Genomic DNA, 23440 nt, shown 5'->3' with positions numbered 1-23440 from the left:
CAAACATATGAGACGCTCGTCTCTTTTAAATGCCTCCTTTATCAATTTTATAGCAAAATTATATAGAACCTGAGACGAGGTTGTTAACCCTATATGACAATTAACTTGTATAAATACGAAAAATCGCAAATATATAACACTCGTCAATTTTAAATGCCTCTTTTATAAATTTTACGGCTAAAATATATAGAACCTGAGACGAGGTTGTTGACCCTAAATGATAATTATCTGGTATCAATACGAAAAAACGCAAATATATAACACTTGTCTCTTTTAAATGCCACGTTTATCAATTTTACGGTAAAATATATAGAACCTGAGACGAGGTTGTTGACCCTAAATGACAATTATCTTGTATCAAAACGAAAAATCGCAAATATATAACATTCGTCTCTTTTAAATGCCCTGTTTATCATTTTAACGGCTAAAATATATAGAACCTGAGACGAGGTTGTTGCCCCTAAATGACAATTATCTTGTATCAATCCGAAAAATCGCAAATATATGAGACACTCGTCAATTTTAAAAGCCTCGTTTATCATTTTTACGTCTAAAATATATAGAACCTGAGACAAGGCTGTCGTCCCTAAATGACAATTATCTTGTATCAATACGAAAAATCTAAAATATATGAGACACTCGTCTCTTTCAAATGCCTCGTTTATCAATTCCACGGCTAAGATATAAGAACCTGAGACGAGGTTGTCAATCCTAAATGACAATTAGCTTGTATCAATACGAAAAATCGCAAATACATGACGCTCGTCACTTTGAAATGGGTCGTTTATCAATTTTAGGGCTATAATAGAACTTATTTTCAGCAGGCCTTACAGTAATAACCTCGGTATCACGTTGTCACGTGATTTTAAGCAAAAGGGCGGATTTTCAGAAAATTCAATCACACGTCGATTAGCTTTCAAGTATTCTAGGTCACGCAATTGCATTAAAAATGGACGAAACTTCTAATAATAACATGGAAGAACCTGTTATCAACAGCCAATCTGCCCCACAAACGCTAAACGGAATGGAACAATTTGACCTATTCAGAAGCTACCTGGACAAAACGTTTATCGAACAGAAACAAGAATTCGAAGCAAAACTGCAACAACACAGTATACCGAACAACATGAAGGTTTCAGCTAAACCAGAATCGTCGAGACAATTTAAGTTTAAAGGTAATCAAATCCAATTCGAATTTAACCAAAAATTAGCGGAAGATTTGGAAGATGTTATCGACCTTATCAAAGAAGGTTCTGTATCAAGATCAACAAAACGTTTAGCAGGAATAAAACTCGCAATCACAAAGCGAAACAAGCTAATAAAAATGGCGGATAGATCACCAGCAGGATGGGCCACTGTAAAAGAGTACTTATCTGATGAATTAGCAAGCGATTCAGATGACGAAAAACGGATAAACTCGGCTGAGTCAAAAGCACTGGCAAAAAAAGAAAGCAAAGGTAAAGCCAAAGTCCTTTTACCCTCCACGTTTCAACCCTATGCACACCCAACTAATGTCCTCGTCGCCACCTATGCCAAACCATTTCCAATCACAAAGACACCCATTTCCAAGAGAACCATCTCAACCGTCTGGGAGTATCGGCAACCATAACACACCATGTTTTTCCCAATCAGCGTACAGATTCCAAAGTGCAAGATCAATGTGCTTCGGTTGTGGCAACCAAACGTTATCGGCCATAAGCAAGTCTAAAGAAAAGACAATAGATAAGTGTTTAAATTTTGATAACAATGTAGGAGATGAGGAAACGTACGAATTTTGTGTAAATAAAAATACGGCTGGAACTAGAGTTAAGGGTAGGCTCAAGGAAAACTTAAGATATTGGCAAACCATCAGCTGTAATACGACTATTCTCAAAATTATCAAGGAAGGCTATACTATTCCCCTTTTTACGACACCACAAAAACAAACTTTTTCTAATAATCAATCCGCTATAAAAAATTCGGAATTCGTCAATGAACGGTACAAGAGCTTCTTGATACAGGTCGAATTAAGGTAGTGTCTTCTGCACCACATGTTGTAAATCCCCTTTCAGTCAGTACCAAAGGAGGAAAAAGTAGACTAATTCTCGATTTAAGGTATTTAAACCAGCACATTTACAAAGAAAAAGTTAAGTTTGAGGATTGAAAGCTGGTAAGGGAATTTCTAACTGCACAAGGCTACATGTTTAAGTTCGATATAAAGCAGGGTTACTATCATATAGATATTTCAGAAGAACATCAGAAATTCTTGGGGTTTTCATGGGTCATAGTTGGAAAGGAAAGATACTTTGTTTTTACAGTATTACCGTTTGGGCTTTCTCCGGCCCCGTTTATTTTTACAAAAACAATGAGAGTTTTTATAAAGTATTAGAGAGAGAATATGATCAAAATTGCGATATTTATTGACGATGGTTTTGGCACTGATAAGAATTATAAAAAAGCAAAACAAGATGCCCTGTTTGTTCAAAAATCTTTACAACTGTCAGGTTTTGTAGAAAATGCAGAAAAATCAGTGTGGGATCCTAAACAGCAGTTATAATCTGTCAAAATATAACATAAGCAAACTGTACGATAATTCTACAAAAACGATTGTTGTAAATTCCGATGCTAGCTCCACTGGGATGGCAGCGCATGCGATGCATGAAAATCAACAGAGAATTGCATTTAGACAGTTTCTGCAAGAAGAACAAGAAAAAAGTTCCGCTTGGAGGGAATTAAAAACTACTAGCTGTTTCCTGTGGAAGAATCCACTGTATTCCATTTAATTTATGTAGCAGATATATGTCCATCAAAAAACAAACAATACAGCAGTGCGCATCTAACATCTGCATTATTATATAAATGACCAAAAAAATTAAAGATTTTCAACCACTGCAGTATATATGTGACATTTAAAATCTAAATCTACTAAAATTACTTGCTCTGACCATCTGACAAATGCGAAAATTATTCGGAAAAAGTTTTTAAAAGCATTTCAACATACATCTCACCCATAAAATTTAAACCACTCAAAACGCCACATATATACAAAAAAGCTGATCAATGTCAAACACAAATCTCTCTCATTGTATATGTTAAAATCAGTTAGTTTATTGCAAACCCTGCCAAAGGTTGACACAAAATGCGAAAAATAAACAATAAATTTTGCCTAAGTAGAAATTTTTATCTAAGGTGTTACAAAGGGATTGCAAGGTTAAATTATATTGCAATAAAACGTTTTTTGATATAATGCATATGGTCCTTCCTCACCAAACTTTAGACAAAATGCCAACAAAAAACGGTGTTTAAATCTAAAATTAATAAAGTCCTTTTAGCAATTTGCATGCTGTTTTACCATCAATAAAGTAAACAAAATTTCAAATCTCACATAGTATTCTGTCACAAATTTTCATAAAATATATATATAAGTCATAATGAGTCATGTTAAACAACAGCAATCAATCTATATATAAGTTCATTTATGTCAATTTTTGCACCAATTTTGCAACACAAAATACAAATTCTAAATAATACTAAAATCTCTTATTTTGGTCCTTCGCATACCGACGGTCTCCCACAAAAGTTTAATCAAAATGTAAAAAATGAGAGGTAACGACAAAATCAAAGTTTGCAAAATTCAATTATTTCGGTACATATATCTACTGCATATGCCCTCTAAAACAATATTTTAATCCAAAATGCCTAAGAAAGACAGTTTGCAACAAAAATCAGTTATTTCGATAATATTGCATACACTCTTTCCTCACAAAAGCTTCACAAACTGTAAAAAAAAGAATGGTTGTAGGGAGTGCTTCTGATTCAACAAAAAAAGTTTTTTTGACATATTGCATCTAGCCCTTACCCATTAAATCTTACACAAAATTTCCAAAACTATATACAATTTAGAACACATCAAATTTAAATCGAGAAGGATCAGTCATTTCGATATATTGCACCGAGTCCTCCCCAGTAAGAATTTATACAAAATATAGAAAAACAAAGCTTGCAAGGTGTAAAATTGAATTCTTCTTCTGTGTATATATATATGGTCCTTCCTCGCAAAATTAACATAAAATGTCAAAAAGGTTCAGATATAACATCTAACACAACAAAAATCAGTTCTATCAGTATATGTCATGCCATTGTCTTCCACCAAATGTTCCCCTTAGAGTTTCACAGACACAGCCTGTAAATTAAAAACAACTAAGATCAGGTATTTTGGTCTATTTCATACCATTCTGTTCCAAATAACATATAAAATGTAAAAATTGAGTGGTAAAACAGAAATGTCAAAAAGAAGAAAAAAATAGCTTACAAAGAGTATAAAATTGAAATCAACAAAGTAGCTCTTTTGGTGTATTAAATATAAGCCATACGCACAAAAGTTTACACTAAATGTAAGAAAATGGTTGTGTTTAGTAATTCTAAATTAAGAAAAGTCAGTTCTTTTAGCATGCTGATTAAGGTTTTTGCCCACAATTTGAAACAAATTAAATTTACATTTTAAAAATAAGTAATTTCTGAACTTTATTTTCAGAATATTTGGAGGAAAAGAACTTCGCAAAGCAAAAAAAACCCAGGAAAATGTTTAAAATTTTCAGGGTTAATAACGTTTGATGTGTTTTGTGGGAATATATATACTGGGAATCTTTAGTTTAAAGCTAGCATTAGCTAGCTACAGCAGCTAATAGCTAGTCACTTAAATATAAACTGGAGACTTAGCTAGGTATAAAGAACATGGCTACATATATATATATATTCCTAGCTAGCTAGCTAGCTAGTTGAGTTTTTTGGCATAAGGGTATATATATTTATATCGTTATTAGCAGCGGGTTATATATTTACACCTTATGTGCGATTTCTATGAAGTACATCCCTAATCTTTTTAGTTAAATTTTAGCGTACAGCCACGTCATAAGAAAGTGACCCGTGATTTCCGTGTCGTGGACTCACAGTTTTACTCACGCAAGGGAATTAATATATAAGATAGAATACTCACTGGAGTCTTTAAAAAGCATTTTGATAAAACAGAAAATCCTATGAAAAACGGATAATTATGCAGTGTCAAAAATTTGTAACTCGCACTAGATATGATAAACTTGCAGTTTAAAATATGTAACTCGCACGAGATATGATAAACTTGCATTTTAAAATTTGTAAGTCGCAATAGATATTTTAAACTCGCAGTTTAAAAATTGTAACTCGCACTATGATACGTTAAACTCGCAGTTTAAAATTTGTAACTCGCACTATGATACGTTAAACTCGCAGTTTAAAATTTGTAACTCGCACTAGATATGATAAACTTGCGGTATAAAATTTGCACACTGTTAGGTTGCACCTAATTAAAATCGAGGATAAAAACTAACAGCATTGTTCTTCTTTCAGAGGACTGTAAATAAAACTAATGCGTGCAAAAAATGGAAACATTGAACGAAGATGTCACCCAAGTCAACTGCGAACGCCCGCGGCAACTTTGTTTCCAGGGAATTTACATTAATAATAAAACAGAATATCAAATATGCACTTTAAATTTTTACACTTAGTCGTATATCAGTTTAAAAAATGATGAGTTTAATTTTTATTGTTTACGAAAAATGACATAACCCAAATAAACTTATTAACAATTATGTTCTTAAAGTTTTAATTTTTAGACAATTGACTATATAAATGTTCTTAAAACTTAAGAGGTTAGAAATAGAGATTACTATTGAAATTTTGCGCCGACTGCGAACTTCGGCCCTGTTTCATTTAGCGCAAATTTATTTCATGAGTCAGAAATTTGAGAAAGAAAGTATTCCATGACAATAATTTTTTAATTTAAAGTTTCCACCGTTGTCATTTTTGTTTTTAATTAATACCACATAACTTGTGTTTAGAACTTGAAACAATCATTGAAAATGGCGATGTCAAGACATTTCAAACGATTCTTATCGATCATCCAAATATCTTTAAAATGAGAGGTAATGATGGAAAAACACTGTTGATTATAGCTGTATGGTACAATAAACCATCAATAGTGAAATGTTTGATTGATGCTGGTAGTAATGTGTATGCTGTGGATGAATATAAATGGAATGCATATCACTACAGTGCATGTTATGGTCATCATGATGTTTTGAAAGTTTTAATTAATCATGACGTAACAAACATTAACAATGTAAACAGTAACAATAACACACCATTACATTTTGCATCTTCTTTCGGTCGTATTGTTTGTGTGAAGTTGTTGTTGTCTATACCACACATCGATGTCAATATACGAGACAGATGCAATAACACACCATTACATCTTGCATCTCGTGATGGTCATACTGATTGTGTAAAGTTGTTGTTGTCGATACCACATATCGATATCAATATACGAAACAAATGGTACCAAACTGCTTATGATGTTGCTCGTAATAACTCTATCAAACGTTTATTACAAGAACATTAGAAAAATTAAGAACATTTCCAGACAATTATATTTTTTAATTTACGTAAGCAAATTATTGAAAGCATATATCGTCTTTTTTATTAGAATTATAGGTTATAGTAGAATAGGTTTCTTATTTATTTCATAAATTTACGTTCACGAACTTCAAAATTTTTTCCTTAAGAAGAAGAAGGTATAATTCATCAAATACAAAAAATTTAGCTGGGCTGTGTCATCTTCATCAACAGAGGTGACTAAGACAGATCTTACCTCACTAGTTTCAGAAAAAGTTTGTGACTTGTTTCATAATGAACACTTAGAAAAACGATTCAAACAGAATTTGCTTTATGAAACACCACTAGCCATTTCTGAACTCATCAAATCTTAAAAAGTAAATAAGTAAACAAGTTTTCTTGACATGTATAAATCGCAAATATATGACATTAGTCACTTTTAAATACCTCGTTTATCAATTCCACGGCTAAAATATATAGAACCTGGGACGAGGTTGTCGTCCCTAAATGACAATTATCTTGTATCAATACGAAACATTGCAAATATGTAACACTCGTCTCTTTTAAATACCTCGTTTATCAATTTTACAAATCAATCGCAAATACATGACACACGTCACTTTGAAATGCCTTGTTTATTAATTTTACTTTTTAATAAAACAACCTGCAACGAGGTTGTTGACCCTAAATGACAATTATCCTTATCAATACGAAAAATTGCAAATATATGAGACACTTGTCAATTTTAAGTGCCTCGTTTATCAATTTTACGACAAAAACATATAGAACCTGAGACAAGGTTGTCGACCCTAAATGACAATTATCCTGTATCAATACGAAAAATCACAAATACATGACACTCGTCTCTTTGAAATGCCACGTTTATCAATTCCACGGCTAAGATATAAGACCGGAGACGAAGTTGTTGACCCTGAGTGACAATTATCTTGTATCAATACGAAAAATCGCTAATATGTAACATTCGTCTCCTTTAAATGCCTGGTTTATCAATTTTAAAGAAAAAATATATAGAACCTGAGCCAAGGTTGTCGTCCCTTAATGACAATTTTTTGTCCCAATACGAAAAATTGCAAATATATAACGCTCGTCTCTTTTAAATGCCTCGTTCTACAATTTTACGTCTAAAATATATAGAACCTGAGACGAGGTTGTTGAGCCTAAATGACAATTATCTTGCACCAATACGAAAAATCGCAAATACATAACACTAGTCTCTTTTAAATGCCTCGTTTATCAATTTTACGGCTAAAATATATAGAACCTGAGACAAGGTTGTCGTCCCTCAATGAAAATTTTCTTGTATCAATACGAAAAATTGCAAATGTATGAGACATTCGTCACTTTGAAATGCCTCGCTTATCAATTTTACGGCAATAATATATAGAACCTGAGATGAGGTTGTCGTCCCTAAAGTGCAATTATCTTGTATCAATACGAAAAATTGCAAATATGTAACACTCGTCTCCTTTAAATGCCTGGTTTATCAATTTTACAGATAAAATATATAGAACCTGAGCCAGGGTTGTTGAGCCTAAATGACAATTATCTCCTATCAATACGAAAAATTGCAAATATGTATCACTCGTCTCTTTTAAATGCCACGTTTATCAATTCCACGGCAAAGATATAAGACCGGAGACGAAGTTGTTGACCCTAAAGTACAATTATCCTGTATCAATACAAAATGTCGGAAATATATGAGACACTCATCTCTTTTAAATGACTCGTTTATAGAATTTACGGCTAAAATATATAGAACCTGAAACGAGGTTGTCGTCCCTAAATGACAATTATCTTGCAACAATACGAAAAATCGCAAAGAGATGAGACACTCGCCTCTCTTAAATGCCTCATTTATTAATTTTACGACGAAAATATAGTGAACCTCAAACAAGGTTGTCGTCCCTAAATGACAATGATCTTGTATCAATACGAAAAATCGCAAATATATCACACTCGTCTCTTTTAAATGCCTCGTTTATCAATTTTACGGCTATATTATATAGAACCTGGGACGAGGTTGTCGTCCCTAAACTACAATTATCCTGTATTAATACGAAAAATCGCAAATATAAGAGACACTCGTCAATTTTAAATGCCTTGTTTATCAATTTTATGGCTAAAATATCTAGAACCTCAGACGAGGTTTTTGACCCTAAATGACAATTATCTTGTATCAATACAAAAATCGCAAATATATAACACTCGTCACTTTGAAATGCCTCGTTTATCAATTTTACGTCTAAAATATATAGAACCTGAGACGAGGTTGTTGACCCTAAAGTACAAATATCCTGTATCAATACGAAAACAATTTTACAGGATAAGAACCTGAAACGAGGTTGTTGACCCTAAATGACAATTATCCTTTATCAATACGAAAAATCACAAATATATGACACTAGTCACTTTGAAATGCCTCATTTATCAATTTTGCGACTAAAATGTGTAGAACCTGAGACGAGGTTGTTGACCCTAAATGACAATTAATTTGCATCAACACGAAAAATTGCAAATATATAACACTTGTCTCTTTTAAATGCCTTGTTTATCAATTTCACGACTAAAATATATAGAACTTGAGACGAGGTTGTTGACCCTAAAGTACAAATATCCTGTATCAATACGAAAAATCGCAAATACATGACACTCGTCTCTTTTAAATACCTCGTTTATCAATTTTACAGGATAAGAACCTGAAACGAGGTTGTTGACCCTAAATGACAATTATCCTGTATCAATACAAAAATCGCAAGTACCCCAGTAAACACAAGACGTCTTAAACACATCTTTAAAACGTCTTTTAAAGATCAGATGAGACGTCTCTAAGACGTCTCTCACCCGTCTAAAAGCGTAACGCCTAAAGACGTCTTTAAGATACGTAAAAAAGACGTCTTTTTGTTTAAGACACGTTCCCGTAAGTACAAAACGTCTTAAAGACGTCCCTATTTAGTCTCTTTCAAACGTTATACTGTCAAGGCAGGCCTGCTTCAAATAATTTTCGCCTATGCGTAATAGGATTTTAGTAATTTTAATTCTGATGGAGGTGTGACAAACTAAAACAAGAAAAAGGTTAAGAAAACGATGATGAAGTATTTAATAGAAAATTTATCTTTCAATCATTTATATAAATAAACAGTTTAATAAGAATAAAATAATATCACATACAAGCTTTTATATAAGCAACAACAACGAAAACAAATTCATTATATACTTTCGGAAACTTTTCTTGTTCTAAAAGATGAATGTTCAATGAGCAACAGATAAGCAACAATCAAGCATTTGAAGCTCTTTTGGTTATAAAAAAGCGTGCATGTATAACACAAAATATACAGTGTTATACAACAAAATTAAAATTGTTGACCATAAACAATAACAGTTAGTATCTTTGAAGGTTGTCTTGAACAACAGCGTCAATTTATTTTCGCCAATCACTAACACTTCGGTCTGAGCTCTGCTTGTAAAATATATCTGTCATATTGTGCACGTTGGATGATGTGTTTTTTCTTTGAAGTTGAGACGTTTCTTTCCAACGAGATTTTACCGGTCTTACAGAGACCAAATAAAGACGTCTTTGAGACGTTTCTTTCGAACGAGATTTTACTGGTCTTACAGAGACCAAATAAAGACGTCTTTGAGACGTTTTTTTAGAACGAGATATAACTGGTCTAACGGAGACCAGATAAAGACGTCTTTAAGACGTTTCTTTAGAACGAGATATAACTGGTCTAACGGAGGCCAGTAAAGACGTCTTTAAGACGTTTCTTTAGAACGAGATATAACTCGTCTAACGGAGGCCAAATAAAGACGTCTTTAAGACGTTTCTATAGAACGAGATTTGACTCGTCTTATAAAGACGTCTTTAAGACGTCTTTTTCTGGTCGAGAAACGTCCGAACGAGCTAGAGACGAGAAAAGACGTCTTTAAGACGTCTTTGTGTTTACTGGGATGTTCTTTTATTTTAGCCGTAAAATTGATAAACGAGGCATTTAAAAGAGACGAGTGTTATATATTTGTTATTTTTCGTATTGATACAAGATAATTATCATTTAGGGTCGACAACCTCGTCTCAGGTTCTATATATTTTAACCGCAAAATTGATGAACGAAGCAGTTCAAAGTGACGGGTGTCATATGTTTGCGTTTTTTCGTATTTATACAGAATAATTGTCATTTAGGGTCAACAACCTCGTCTCAGTTTCTATATAATTTAGCCGTAAAATTGATAAACGAAGCAGTTCAAAGTGACGAGTCTCATACAATTCCGATTTTTCGCATTGATACAAGATAATTGTAATTTAGGGTCGACAATCTCGTCTCAGGTTCTATATATTTTAGCCAAAAATTGATAAACGAGGTATTTCAAAGAGAGGAGTGTTATATATTTGTTAATTTTCGTATTGATTCAAGATAATTGTAGTTTAGGGTCGAGAACCTCGTCTCAATTTCTATATATTTTAGTCGTCAAATTGATAAACGAGGCACTTCAAAGTGACGAGTCTCATATATTTGCGATTTTTCGTGTGAATACAAGATAATTGTAATTTAGGGACGACAACCTCGTCTCAGGTTCTATACGTTTTAGTCGTAAAATTGATAAACGGGGCACTTCAAAGTGACGAGTCTCATATATTTGCGATTTTTCGTGTGAATACAAGATAATTGTAATTTAGGGACGACAACCTCGTCTGTGGAGACAGATCAACTCAAATCTTGCATCACCAGTTTGGCAGATATGGGGTTTGGCCTACGGAGAGCTGGTCGAATCCTACGTTACGCAATACGACCACGAGCGCGCTAAAAAGGTTTTTCATTATAAAGGGCGTATTGGATATCCTGGATCCAGATTGGCTCAAGTCGTTCATGGAGCGCAACAATCTTTCCTTAAAGGAAGCAACAAAACTTGCAAGGAACAGGTATAACATATATAATACTATAATAAAAACATTAATAAATTATACACCATGCGTGCGTTGTTAACATATGTAGTGAGCTCGCCTGCTGCTCCCAGTTCTGTGGACCGCAGATCGAATCTCGCTCACTGCCAGGCAGTATGTTAGCAATTCACAAAGTAACTCTCCTTCAATTAAACAGGTATAACGCCATGAAGAATCAGTTCGTAATATATCATTATTACGATCTGTTGGAGAAAGCATTGAAAGACTTGGAACTGGAGGACAAACCACACCTCATATGGAATTGTGACGAGTCCAGTTTGCCACACGACCCCAAGCGATGCAAAATTGTTTCGGAAAAAGGACAACATTAAAAGCAACAGGCACGCGCATGCGATCGTGCGCTTTTACGACAAGGCCTGCGTTATCCATATTGCATTGTGGTATTTTCACGATATCAGTCATGGCAGCATGCTCAGCCGACGGGAGAGCCTTACCACCCATGCTTGTATTCCAGGGCAAATTCGTACAAACAACATGGAGGCCCAACATTCATTCCGGTTCAAAGAATTATCCCTGGATATACGCAAACCCGTCAGGAAGGATGGATTCCAACACATTCTACAAATGGTTTGAAAAGTGGGAGAAGGAAACACGAGTGTTTAAAGAGGTAATAAAAACTTCCCTTTTATATGTTTGTATATTTACTTATCGCTCGTACTTATCGCTAAATAACTATTTTTTAAGGAACCAACTGAGACAACGGAAGGCGTACTAGAGCCGCGAATTCTAATTAATGACGGACACTTGTCCCACGTTTGGTACGGAACGATAGAGCTTGCGCGAGAAATGAAAGTTACGATTATCAAATTGCCCCCACATGCTACGGATTTGTTGCAACCTTTGGATGTTTCCGTGTTTAAGTCGTTAAAGGACCATTGGTTTGCGGCTCTGTTGGCCAGTGAAGAGGTATTTTTAATTTGGTTTATATAAACTCGCATTCTAAAAAAAAAGTTTTATTACAGATGATGACCGCAGAAACGCCCGAAAGCTAACGGCGATAAATAATTAAAAACGACTTTGTCTTTTTTATATCTTTACAATTATGTCGTTTCTTCTTTTATTCAAGGTATGGGAAAAGGCATTAACAAAAGACAATATTCGTCATGGGTTCAGGAAATGTGGTATCCATCTGCTTGATAAAACAATGTATCCCGAATACAGGTTCGACACCAACCTGAAAAAAGGTAAGCATCGATAGTGTTTATTTACTTACTTATTTTCAGTGTGGACCATTTATACGTAAGTGGATTAATCCTAAAATGTAAAAACGATTTTTTCAGATATGATGTGTGGATAGCAAATGGAAAGCCGGAACTTTCCGCCGCGGAACTCGACGCTATCGACACAGAAGCTTCAGCCGAGTCGACCAATACGCCTACACTGGAATCAGTCACACCATCCAATACTGAGAACAGTGATGGCAACACATTCGTGTATAATGGTCGCAAAGGGAGAATTGTCTCCTATTTTATTCCAGACGATGAACCAGACAATCTAATTCGTATGCCAACCACGCCCGTTTTGTCAGATTCAAGTCCAAACACGCCAACAACAAGCAACGCTTGTTTCCAGTCAGCGTTTTTAAAGAAATTGGACTCCCTGACACCTCCATCATCTAAAACTGGTGTCAGCACTGAAACGCGGAAGAGGGCTAATCCTCACGGTGAAATTGTTACATCTGACGAAGTGTTTACGTCAATTAAAGCAAAAGCGCTAGAAAAAGAAGCAAAATCGAAAAAGCCAAAACTCTTGGCCCCACCAACGGCGAAGAAAAGCACAGAGGCAAGCGACAGTGACGGAGTGTTGGAAGAAGACTCGTCAGAAGAAGAGTACTCTTCTTCTGAGAGCGAACATGGGGATAATCGTGGTACGCGCGATGTTGTGTTTCCTCCTACCGTTCGCGGAGATGAAGGTTACATATACCTTAGGTCCGTATGGGACCAATTCAATCCTCCCGTTACCAGGGCCGAAGTAGTAAATTTCTACTTCGGTATAATATATTACGCTGACGCTGCACGGAAAAAATTTCGTCTTTTCGTTGGAAAAGTAATAAACACTTTCCGATCGGACAAGGATGGTTGTCTGGAAAATTTGGAATTCCAATGCCTACGATACACGGCTGGAACTCCGACAATTTTGGAAGAAACTCCTACACATTTGGTGTCGGAATTGGATTTGATTCCGGCTTGGGACGTAGTCTGTGGTCTCCTACAAGTCAGCCGTTGTGACGACCAGACAAGCAACATCCGTAAAATGACGTCGGGGAAAATAAACATCCCGGACTACCCCAAGTTTGTTCAAACTGCTGCCGTTGTGTCTAAACTGGAAAGGGAAAAGGCCTACAGACACTTGTATGAGTTGTGACTTCCAGTGTTGATATGTGCTAGGACGAGCCCGGGAGACGAGGTTACATTCAAGAAGTAAATAAGTAAAAAGAAATCAATCGGCAACATCCGTTGTACGTTAAACACGTATGTCCCGTTATTAACTTTGGTGCACTTGGAATAGGCTCGGGGTAAATACGGGACATGTCCCGTAATTTCCTAATATGCGTCCCGTGATTTCCGAAAAGAAAGGGTAATTATGGGACAGATAATTTTTTGAATATCTTAAAAACTATAGGCCATGTCATAAAACTACTTTCGCCTTTTCTTACCGATGGTATAAACAAACTAGAATGGCTGTTGGATGTTTCATAGCGCTTGCGTTACTACTTTCGCCTTTTCTTACCGATGGTATAAACAAACTAGAATGGCTGTTGGATGTTTCATAGCGCTTGCGTTTTTGGAGATATGGAAAGATATGTAATTTTCGTCCCTTAATTCCCCCGTTTGACTACATTAATTTTCAATGATTTAGATTTTATTTAGGTGAGTCAAATATCTCAAAAAGTTGGACAGCATATCGTACAAAGTATTGATCAATTGCCTATGCATCCTGTAGTTGTGTTTTGTGGTGATACGCAACAACAACAACCAATTTCGGATGGACAAGAGCAGTGCAGTTTATTAACGGATAGAGAATTTCTTAAACTCTGCTCAATTTTCAATTTGCATCAACAATCTCGATGTATAGACAAAAAATTGCAAGAATTCCTAAATCTAATTAGATACAACAAACCAACATTTTTGGATTTACACAGGTTAGAACTTTTAATTTAGTGTAAAATTTAAAATTTTGGTAGCCTACTTGTGAAAATGGTTTTTATACATTCCAGGTACTGTTTCATCGCAAATTATTTACAGTAATCGTGACTGCAGCGATACAAATATTGCTGATGTATTTGAAAGTTATCCCAGGACAACATTCTTAACAGTAACAAATTATTCATCCAATCGAATAAATAAAATTATTAAAATTATGAAAAAGTTAATTTATATAAAGGTACATTGCTTTTATTTTTTAAATTTAAATTCTTTTGACCAAAACTATTGTAATATTAGTAACTATGAAATCTTTTGTATTACAGGTATGCGCGTTGTTATCACTAGAAATATTTGTAAATCAAGTGGTGTAGTTAACGGTATGCACTGTCGTAAGAACGGAAAATGTTACAGTTTTTGTGCGGTTTAACAATGGTAAAATAGTAGGTATCTATCCAATAGTAGATGAACAAAAATATGTAAGATACCCTTTGCGAATTGGCTATGCAATGACTATTTATAAAGCACAAGGAAAAACGTTACGTAATTGTACTGTATTCTTTGATAGAAAAACTCCTTCGCCAGGTTGTGGATATGTAGCTGTATCTCGTGTCAAAAGATTTTGTGACATTACATTTCTAACAGCACCAACACCCGACCATTTTATTAGTTATAGAAATAGCATTGTTGGTACCTGGATATCATTAGTTGTGTTATTTGTCCAGTTGTGTTATTTTTACATTTAAAACCAATTCACTATAAAGCAATGTGTGTTAACTGGATATTCTTTTTACAGTTATGTTTTATAATTTTATAAAAAATATTTACAACTGGGTAAAAATGTTTACAGTTGTGTTATTTGTACATTTAATATCAATTCACTATAAAGTGTTAACTGGATATTCTTTTTACAGTTATGTTTTATTATGTTATAAAATTATTTACAACTGGGTAAAAATGTTTACAGTTGTGTTATTTCTACATTTAATATCAATTCACTATAAAGCAATGTGTGTTTATTCTTTAGGAATCGTATTATTACGAAAAGTAACAAATTCTTACAAATGTACATTAGAAAAAAATTATGTCTGAACAACAACAATTGGAAATTCATGCTGAAGAAACTATGGATCAAGAAGAGACTAGAGATTGGATTACCGAAAGTAACGAAACAAGCAAAGGGAATTTACAAGAGGATGGTAATTGGTAATTATTGTTGTAAGTTATTTAAGTAATTCAATAATGTTACTTATATTACTTTAAATTTAGATTGCGTATAAAGAATATAGAAAAACCACCCTGGGCCATTATCAAAACGCAGTTTTCGTGTCTGGTGCCACAATGGCGGGAAAGATTTAAGTGTTCGACAAAATGTAAAAGAAAACCATCCGAAATAAAGATTTTACGACCTAAAGCTGTTCAAAGATATGTATTTCCGAATTGTAGAAATGTGCAAATGATTCAGCATGTAGAAAATTTAACAAGCACTTTATTGCAAATTAACGCTGTGGGGTAGCGTACCAAACAATATTTATGTCACATGTAATGTCCTTACTTAGGTGTCAAAATTTGGAAAACTGCATTACTTAGTACGTGCAGTGTTGCTTGTTCGGAGAGTTAAATCGAGAAAGTTTTTCAACGTTGCAGATAGACTATTGACAGAGTAGGTACCAGGCCAACTCTTAGCATTGCATAGTGAAGTGTTACTTCAGTGATAAATTCCACTATAATGAGTATTCTAGTCACAGACTTAAACGTATCGCCATAATGTAAGGGTGCGCCATCTATGTATGTCATGTAAAATCATCTTCTCCTTTTGGTACGATGGCTAAGAAAGCTGGAAAATTATGCTATTTATTGAAGGATCGATGTAGAAGAGCAGGATCGGTAAGTCAATGTAATCACGTACTGGCTGGGCACATTGACTTTCTTGTCGTTCCTTATGCTTCATTAGCGGCTCTTGTGATGTTGGCAGATGCTGTTCAACTGATCCTGAGTTGCTGAGAATAAAGATTTAACGTTGTAATTTTACGCCGTACGCTGATAGCTATTTGTTATGCAATGAAGGGACAATGAAGACAAGCGGAATCGGTAGTCAATGTGATCACATCATTGACGTCGTGTATACACGTGGGAAACAGACGGAATATGACTGTGACTTAGGACAAATGTTCGCACACTGCTGTTGCAGTGCACGTCAGCTTCCGACATAGCAGACTTTCATGCCTTTTATCGGTTTTATTTCTGTTGCAAGACGGTAAACATTATTAGTAAACAGTTACGGTGCAGTGCCACCCATAGTTCTTATGCATTTTTACATGGTATATATTATTTTAATTTTATGTTTTATATCTGCCATTGTGTACTTTAAGGCTATGCAGTTGTTATGATTGTCTTAATAATTTAATATTTAGTAACGATTTTTAAATCATTATTTATACTTCTTAGTTTTATATTTAACAACGATTTTCCCATTACTTTATATTTTTTAATGAAATGCAGTGAGGTAGCGTACCATATGTTTTAAATAAAGCCAACAGCTTGACAAAGTCAACGGTGAGATTTCGGGCAGGGATTCAGGCTGTTTGAAGAGGTGAATTTTCTGACAGCGGTATGATCCGCGGCGATATGCAATAACTGTTAAAAGTTTCAAGGAAGTGAAAATTACTAAGCACTATCAACGCCGCTTTTTTAATGGTAAGGAAAGTGCGTAGCGTACCAGACAACATCATACTAAGTAGTAACGACCCCGCTTGTGTGTCAGAAACTGGAATAATGCGCTTTATATTAAGAGAGTGTTGGTTCTTTGTCAGGTTTGAAGTTATTGCTGAAAGTTTGCTGGGATAACTTCTGAGATTATGTGAAACCTGCTAAAATATTGTGAGAGTTAAATCGAGAAGTTTTTCCAAGGCTGCAAACAGACTATTGACTGAGTAGGTGCTAGAAACAAGCCCATGTTTGGTTACCAGTCACCACCTACGGCCAGGGCATATGATGGTTACCAATTGTTCAATATCGAAAACCTATTTGTTGTAAGTCTTAAAGGGTGGTTTAACTGTTTCTAGCACGTTATGTGTATGACTATCATGTCAAAGACTGCACTGAGGCTACACTTGCTGGTGTACAGCGAAAGAGTCCGTGCAAATTTAAAATGTACCAAGTTTACTACTGTCAACGTCTCATTTTGACCTGTTCGGTTAGACCATCTACAAATTTAAAATTGTACGAAGGTCATTACTGCTAACATCTCATTTGGACCTGTTCGTTTAGCGTCAATGTGTCATCTTTCAAAGGTAACTCTCTTTTTCCAACGCTAACGAAAGTGCGTAGCGTACCAGGGAACATCATATTTCGATATCACATGAGATTGCGTAGCGTACAAAAAAACATAACACATGTTACTTGGTACGCTAGCCTACATGCGCAAATGAAAAAAAAGACAAAGTTGCCCAGTACCATAGACACCTCATACCAATGACATCCAAGTGCACAGACATCCAAATGCACAGACACCCCAAGTCAATGACATCTAAATGCAGAGACATCCAAATGCTCCGACACCCAATATCAATGACATCCAAATGCAGAGACAGCCAATATCAAGGACATCCAAATGCAGAGACATCCAAATGCACAGACACCCAATGTCAACGACATCCCAAACCACAGACATCCATATGCAAAGACATCCAACGTCAATGACACCCAAACGCAGGGACATCCAATGTCAATGACATCCAAACGCCGAGACAAGCAAATACTCAGACATTTAGTAAAGCGTAAGCACGGCAAATCGTAGCCACCCAGAGGAAAAGACATCCAGTTTAAATGACACCCTGAAGCAGAGACATCCAGTTATTCAGACATCCAAATGCAAAGACAACCAAACGCGCAGACATCCAAACGCAAAGACATCCAAGAATGATGTGGACAATACAAACACAGGTAGCAACCAACACATAGCCGAGGCCAAGCCCAAACGGCCGGGTGGGTGGGTGGGACCACATCCACTGTAGAGGTATTACCAATTTTATTCCCATCTTTAATGGTAGTGGCCCTTGTCCTCCTCGAAAATGAGCTAGTGTTACATGCGGTAGATATCTCATCTATTTTGAACGACAATTCCTCCCATCAAAACAACCAAGACGCATAATACAATCTGTCTAGTCAGGCTCGAAATTCCTCCCGATAGCAACCATTGGGTCCTTCCGTACATTTGTCTCCGTTTTGCTCACATTGCGACGCGTCACTCATTCTTCCCGCACATCCCAAACAAGAACCGAAGTTATCGACCAGTCCATCAGAATTGCAGACCTGCATGGGAGTAACTATTAAAGATGAGGTCAGGACACCGGAAGGCGAGCCGCTCCAATACTGTACGCGTTCTTATGTGCGTGCCAGCTGCTCAAGAGTTCTCTAAACTGAAGGGGAAATTCTTACGTAAAAAGCGTATTACATTCGTGACGTGTGTCGATATCAGGTGCTTCTCAAATAAACTATTAGACTCCTAGACATGGCTACACAACGGACAACACCGCGTTAGGCTACCGCCACCAGGATGCGTGACTATCATTAAAGTTCCAGGAGTTTCTCCACTGCTTGTTTCCCCTTTGGCCAGGGTATACCGGTCAATGTTTCTTATTCGTTTTTTAGTAACCAGTGAACTTTTGTCTGAACATTAAGGGGGTCAGCCTGAAGCCCATTATAGACACCCTTTTTCTCAAACACGTCCCTTAGAAATAATCTACTTGGCCGCCATTACTACTGAAAAGTTTTATACGTGTTTAAGAAAGAGGATGAATTGGGCTGTACCAAAGAAATATTAAGATAGTTTTGTCACTACATGAACATAGGAACTTTTATTTTTAAAATAGCAGAACGAGATTGTTTACATCGTAATTGGCAATTCTTCATTTATTTTTATTATGAAAAATTACTAATATGGTCTCTGAAACAACAATTTTTCGCAACGTTAGGCAGAAAATGTTAAACAATTTTAACATTTTATGCAGTGATATTATCAAACATGAATCATGAGCTCTTGTGTTCAGCCAACAATCTCGACTGAGGTTTAAATCAATTGTTGAGAAAAAGAAAAAATATACTTGTGTACCTCGGTTAGACAAAAAGAGAAAAATTAAAGATTTCTGTTCTAAGTTATATTAAGTTATAAATCAAGTCAATGCACAGTTCTTTTCATATAGATATTTTGAAAGAACTGATACGCAGATTTCTTGAGTGTGTTATGTTACCAATGAAAAAGTTGAATGCCAGTTGCAAAAAATTTCTATTGAAACATTATGTGAAATAATTATATCATCGTAAATTTGGAGATAACACTACTCCTGCAATATTTATTTTCTTGTTTTAAGTAACGTAATGTAATACATAGTGACGAATTGAAGCATCCATATGGGGTAATATACATACATATACAGCAAATTAATTATTTTCTCACTAAGAAGAAGAAGAGAAAACTTGCACTTTTTCTTATAGCCATGAAAGCATGCTTGAGGAAGAAAAATTCTGCAGCGCGTAAACAACAGTTTTGGGCGATATTTGATGCTTTTACTCGTGTGGTCGCTACCTTTACAACGCCGCTATTGGATGATGGAATACAATCAGCAATGGTTTAATGAAATTTGACAGAGAAAATTTCTTGTATCGCCAGCCACTTTCGATTACCTTGTAAATTTACTCCGTCAGTCGCTTGAGAAACACAACACAAACTTCAGGACGGCGATTAAAGTCGATAAAAGAATAGCAGTAGCCATTTGGAGGTTGTCCACTGCCTTCACCGTTCTCTTTTCGCCTTAACACAATTCGTTTGGGAAGCAATCTTCTCTAATACAGCATCGCTCTGGTTGCTGCACGATGCTTGTTGAGAATTGGAAGTTTAAGTAACATTATTTGCTGTTTCGGACAAGGTGTTGTACAAATGCATCCACTCTTGAACTGAAGGTACTTCTACGCTTGGAAAAGCTTGTAAAAAATATGGTAAGTATGCTCGATAAGCGCATCTTCCATGTTCACAAATTGTTCATCAACAACAAACTACTTTCACAACAACTTTATTTTTGTCATGTTTTAATTTTTCAGGTGGCTGCATTGTTTTTATTTTTTTAAATCTACTAAATCACGATAAGACTTGCCTCGAGGTTATTTCAAAATTTAAATTAAATTGAATAAATCAAAGATGAGGTCACACAAAACTGCGCTTTATAACCATAACAACGTTAAAGATTAATCTTAAATTAATCTGACCCCCCCCCCCCCCCCCTTTGACACATACATTTTTTGTTGGACTTCTTAAAAGAGAAAAGGTAAAGTTATATTGTGGTGTCCTTGATTTTATTTAATAAGCGCCCTATTGTAAAATATAAAATTAGCACCCCCCTTTGAGAACTTAAATTTATTGAGAGCCGCAGTTACTTAAGCAAACACGGTACGTAATCTATAAAATTTTGATATTTCTTTTTGAGAAGTTCCTTTTTTGTTTTACTTTTACAGGTGGCATTCACCTTTATCAAAATCATAGTCCAAGCGGCAAAAAGCCTTGTTAATAAAATAATTTTTTTCTTTAAAAAAGGAAAATTTAAGAAACTCCTATTAATTGAGCCTGAATCGGTTCTTATTTTGTTTTTATTAATCGGAAAAATTTGAGAGCTCATCTCTTATGAAATTGTTCTTATAAAGAAGTGTATATTTTTTTTCGAGATATATATGCCCCGTTTTTACTCACTAAAAATACACCCCGCTGGTGTAATGGCTATGACACTCATGCAAATTAGAGAACCGGGGCTAGGAAAAACAATTATGCATCTAACAACGGCCCGGTAATCCGTCGGTATACCATATGGAGAGAAAAGACTCGACTAAATTTAATGTTTGGTGGCTTTCCCCAAAACAACATTTACCCTGGGGTTTTTCCCTGATAAGATTGAATTTGAAATATATACCCGTGGGCTAATATGATACATTTATTAAGGATACGTAATCTTTGAGTTGCAGGGGGAAGTTTCTATTATGGTGCCTGCCCCTGCCTTGCCGTTCCCTTGCCTTGCCAGCACTTACGGTGCCTTTGCCTACTTTTCCTTTGCCTTTACTGATGCCTACCCTACTATGCACTAGCCTGTGCCTCCCATGCTTTGCCTACACTTGCCTTGCTAATTCCTCTTCCTGTTTCCTTGCCTGTCTTTGTCGTGCCTTTTCTTGCCGTGATCAATGCCTTAGCCTTGGCAACCTCTCCGCAATTCATTCTATATTGATTTTGTACATTTGGGAGACTTTGACGACGTCATCGAAATTCAAGTGCGGTTCTTTTCTCCATTGCTGTCCTGCATAAGTGGAGTTTTCCACGAGTCTAATCGACTAGTTATAAAACAATATTTATGTTACATGTATTTGTATAAGTATGCATTCTGGTTAAGTCACTACTAGATTTTCTTTACAAACTTTCCCATTTAAATTTCGCTTCTTTACGACGCATGGCTGTTAGTTCAAAAGTTAAGGGTGTGGGCAACTTTTGACAAAGGTGGAACAAAACTGTCCCTAACAGTCGATTCACTAGAAAGATGAGAATATAATAAGTGGTTAGGTTATAACTCTCGTACTTTGTGCGCGAGACCATGGTTCGATTCCCCTTCGCGGCTATTCAATATGGCCGAGTGAATGTTAGCCATGTGAGGGAAATTGGGGAGATGTCACAATGTGTGGGCCGTTGGATGTTGCAGCGAGTTGTCTGGTAGAGCGCAGATCCTAAAATGAGCATTAAATACTCTAGGACTCCCCATCTAAGCCGTTGCCCTCCTGAAAATAAGAGACAGGGTATATCCCTAGATATTTGTGAGGCTGACCATGTAAGCTATGCGCATAAATCTACTACACATTAAATTCCTCTTACAGTTTTATTCACTATAGCTACTTATCCCAATTGGCAGATGGCATTCAATAGCAGTAAAAAACTGTTATGGTTGAAAAACATGCACCTTCCAAGATTGGGTGGAACTTGGTAAGGCATCCCTTGTTCTCATTTCCAACTCGTACAACATGCCTGTCAAGCGTTTTACACTTTCTCAGCTTGCCCAAGCTCTATTTGAAAAATTTCGGCGCAAAGCAACAGAGGTTACAGCAGAAGGCAATGATAACACAACTTAGTCCACCTTTATTCCCTTGAATTTTTGCTTTTTTTAAATAAAGTTCATAAAAATCCTACAGAAGAAGAGTGAGCCTTGCCGATTTAATCCAGACTGCCTTTTATTTCCACATTACGTGTTGTTTACTCGCCATTTTCAGTCAATGCTTATTAAATGTCTATCCACCTAAAAACAATAGAAAACGCACATCTAATTGGCTAAATGTCGGAACTATACTTTCGCCTGGTTCAACCAATCAGAGCCTAAACCTAGTTTCAATCATTAAAATAATTGTGTAATTCTTTTGGGTTGTTGTTAAATTCGTCAAAAAATCATGTTCTACAGCACCTTTGGAGGCTGATGTCATGGAGAAGCTTTCAGGGCATACCAAGGTGATTTTCTTATTTGTTATAAACATCTTCAACACGAGTCAAACCCGGTTCAATTTCTGTTCTTTCTATGTTCCAAGATGTGTCCGCAATCAGAATGACACATACCTATATTGTCATGGAGAAGCATGGTAACATCAGCCTCAGCTATTATTCTTTTATGTCGAATGCTCCTCGCCCGGATGAGCCCGATTAACTTTTTTCCTTAGTGAACACAAAATATTGTCTTCTGTCTTCTCTAGACAGGCTGTCTACATAGTTGTTAAAGTTCGCATACGCAAAATAGCGACTAAAATTCTACACTGTCACTTATAGCTTTACTTCATAGTAAGCTATATCAAAACGGCATTAAACTCAGGCTGTTTTTTATTAAAAGAATGTTTTTTT

General features: G+C 35.7%; 1 protein-coding gene across 1 annotated transcript; it reads left to right on the top strand.

Annotated features, from left to right (window-relative positions):
- Positions 1–2618: 2618 nt before the first annotated feature.
- Positions 2619–6415, top strand: LOC130630150 (serine/threonine-protein phosphatase 6 regulatory ankyrin repeat subunit B-like). The gene is made up of 4 exons (XM_057443545.1): positions 2619–2749; positions 5272–5287; positions 5665–5770; positions 5856–6415. Exons 1-4 carry the CDS (start codon positions 2619–2621, stop codon positions 6413–6415), a joined length of 813 nt encoding a protein of 270 aa, XP_057299528.1.
- Positions 6416–23440: the final 17025 nt, after the last annotated feature.

This window comes from Hydractinia symbiolongicarpus, chromosome 1, assembly GCF_029227915.1.
Source record: "Hydractinia symbiolongicarpus strain clone_291-10 chromosome 1, HSymV2.1, whole genome shotgun sequence".
Lineage (NCBI taxonomy): Eukaryota > Metazoa > Cnidaria > Hydrozoa > Anthoathecata > Hydractiniidae > Hydractinia > Hydractinia symbiolongicarpus.
Note: the sequence above shows the minus strand (reverse complement) of the source record. Positions and strands in the feature narration are given on the sequence as shown.

What these genes read in the sequence shown, in the direction of transcription:
- LOC130630150 (XM_057443545.1), top strand. Translation starts at nt 2,619, where the DNA reads ATGGCAGCGCATGCGATGCATGAAAATCAACAGAGAATTGCATTTAGA. An exon ending in TCAGAAATTTGAGAAAGAAA is followed by an intron (nt 5,771 to 5,855) that starts GTATTCCATGAC and finishes ACTTGTGTTTAG; the next exon opens with AACTTGAAACAATCATTGAA.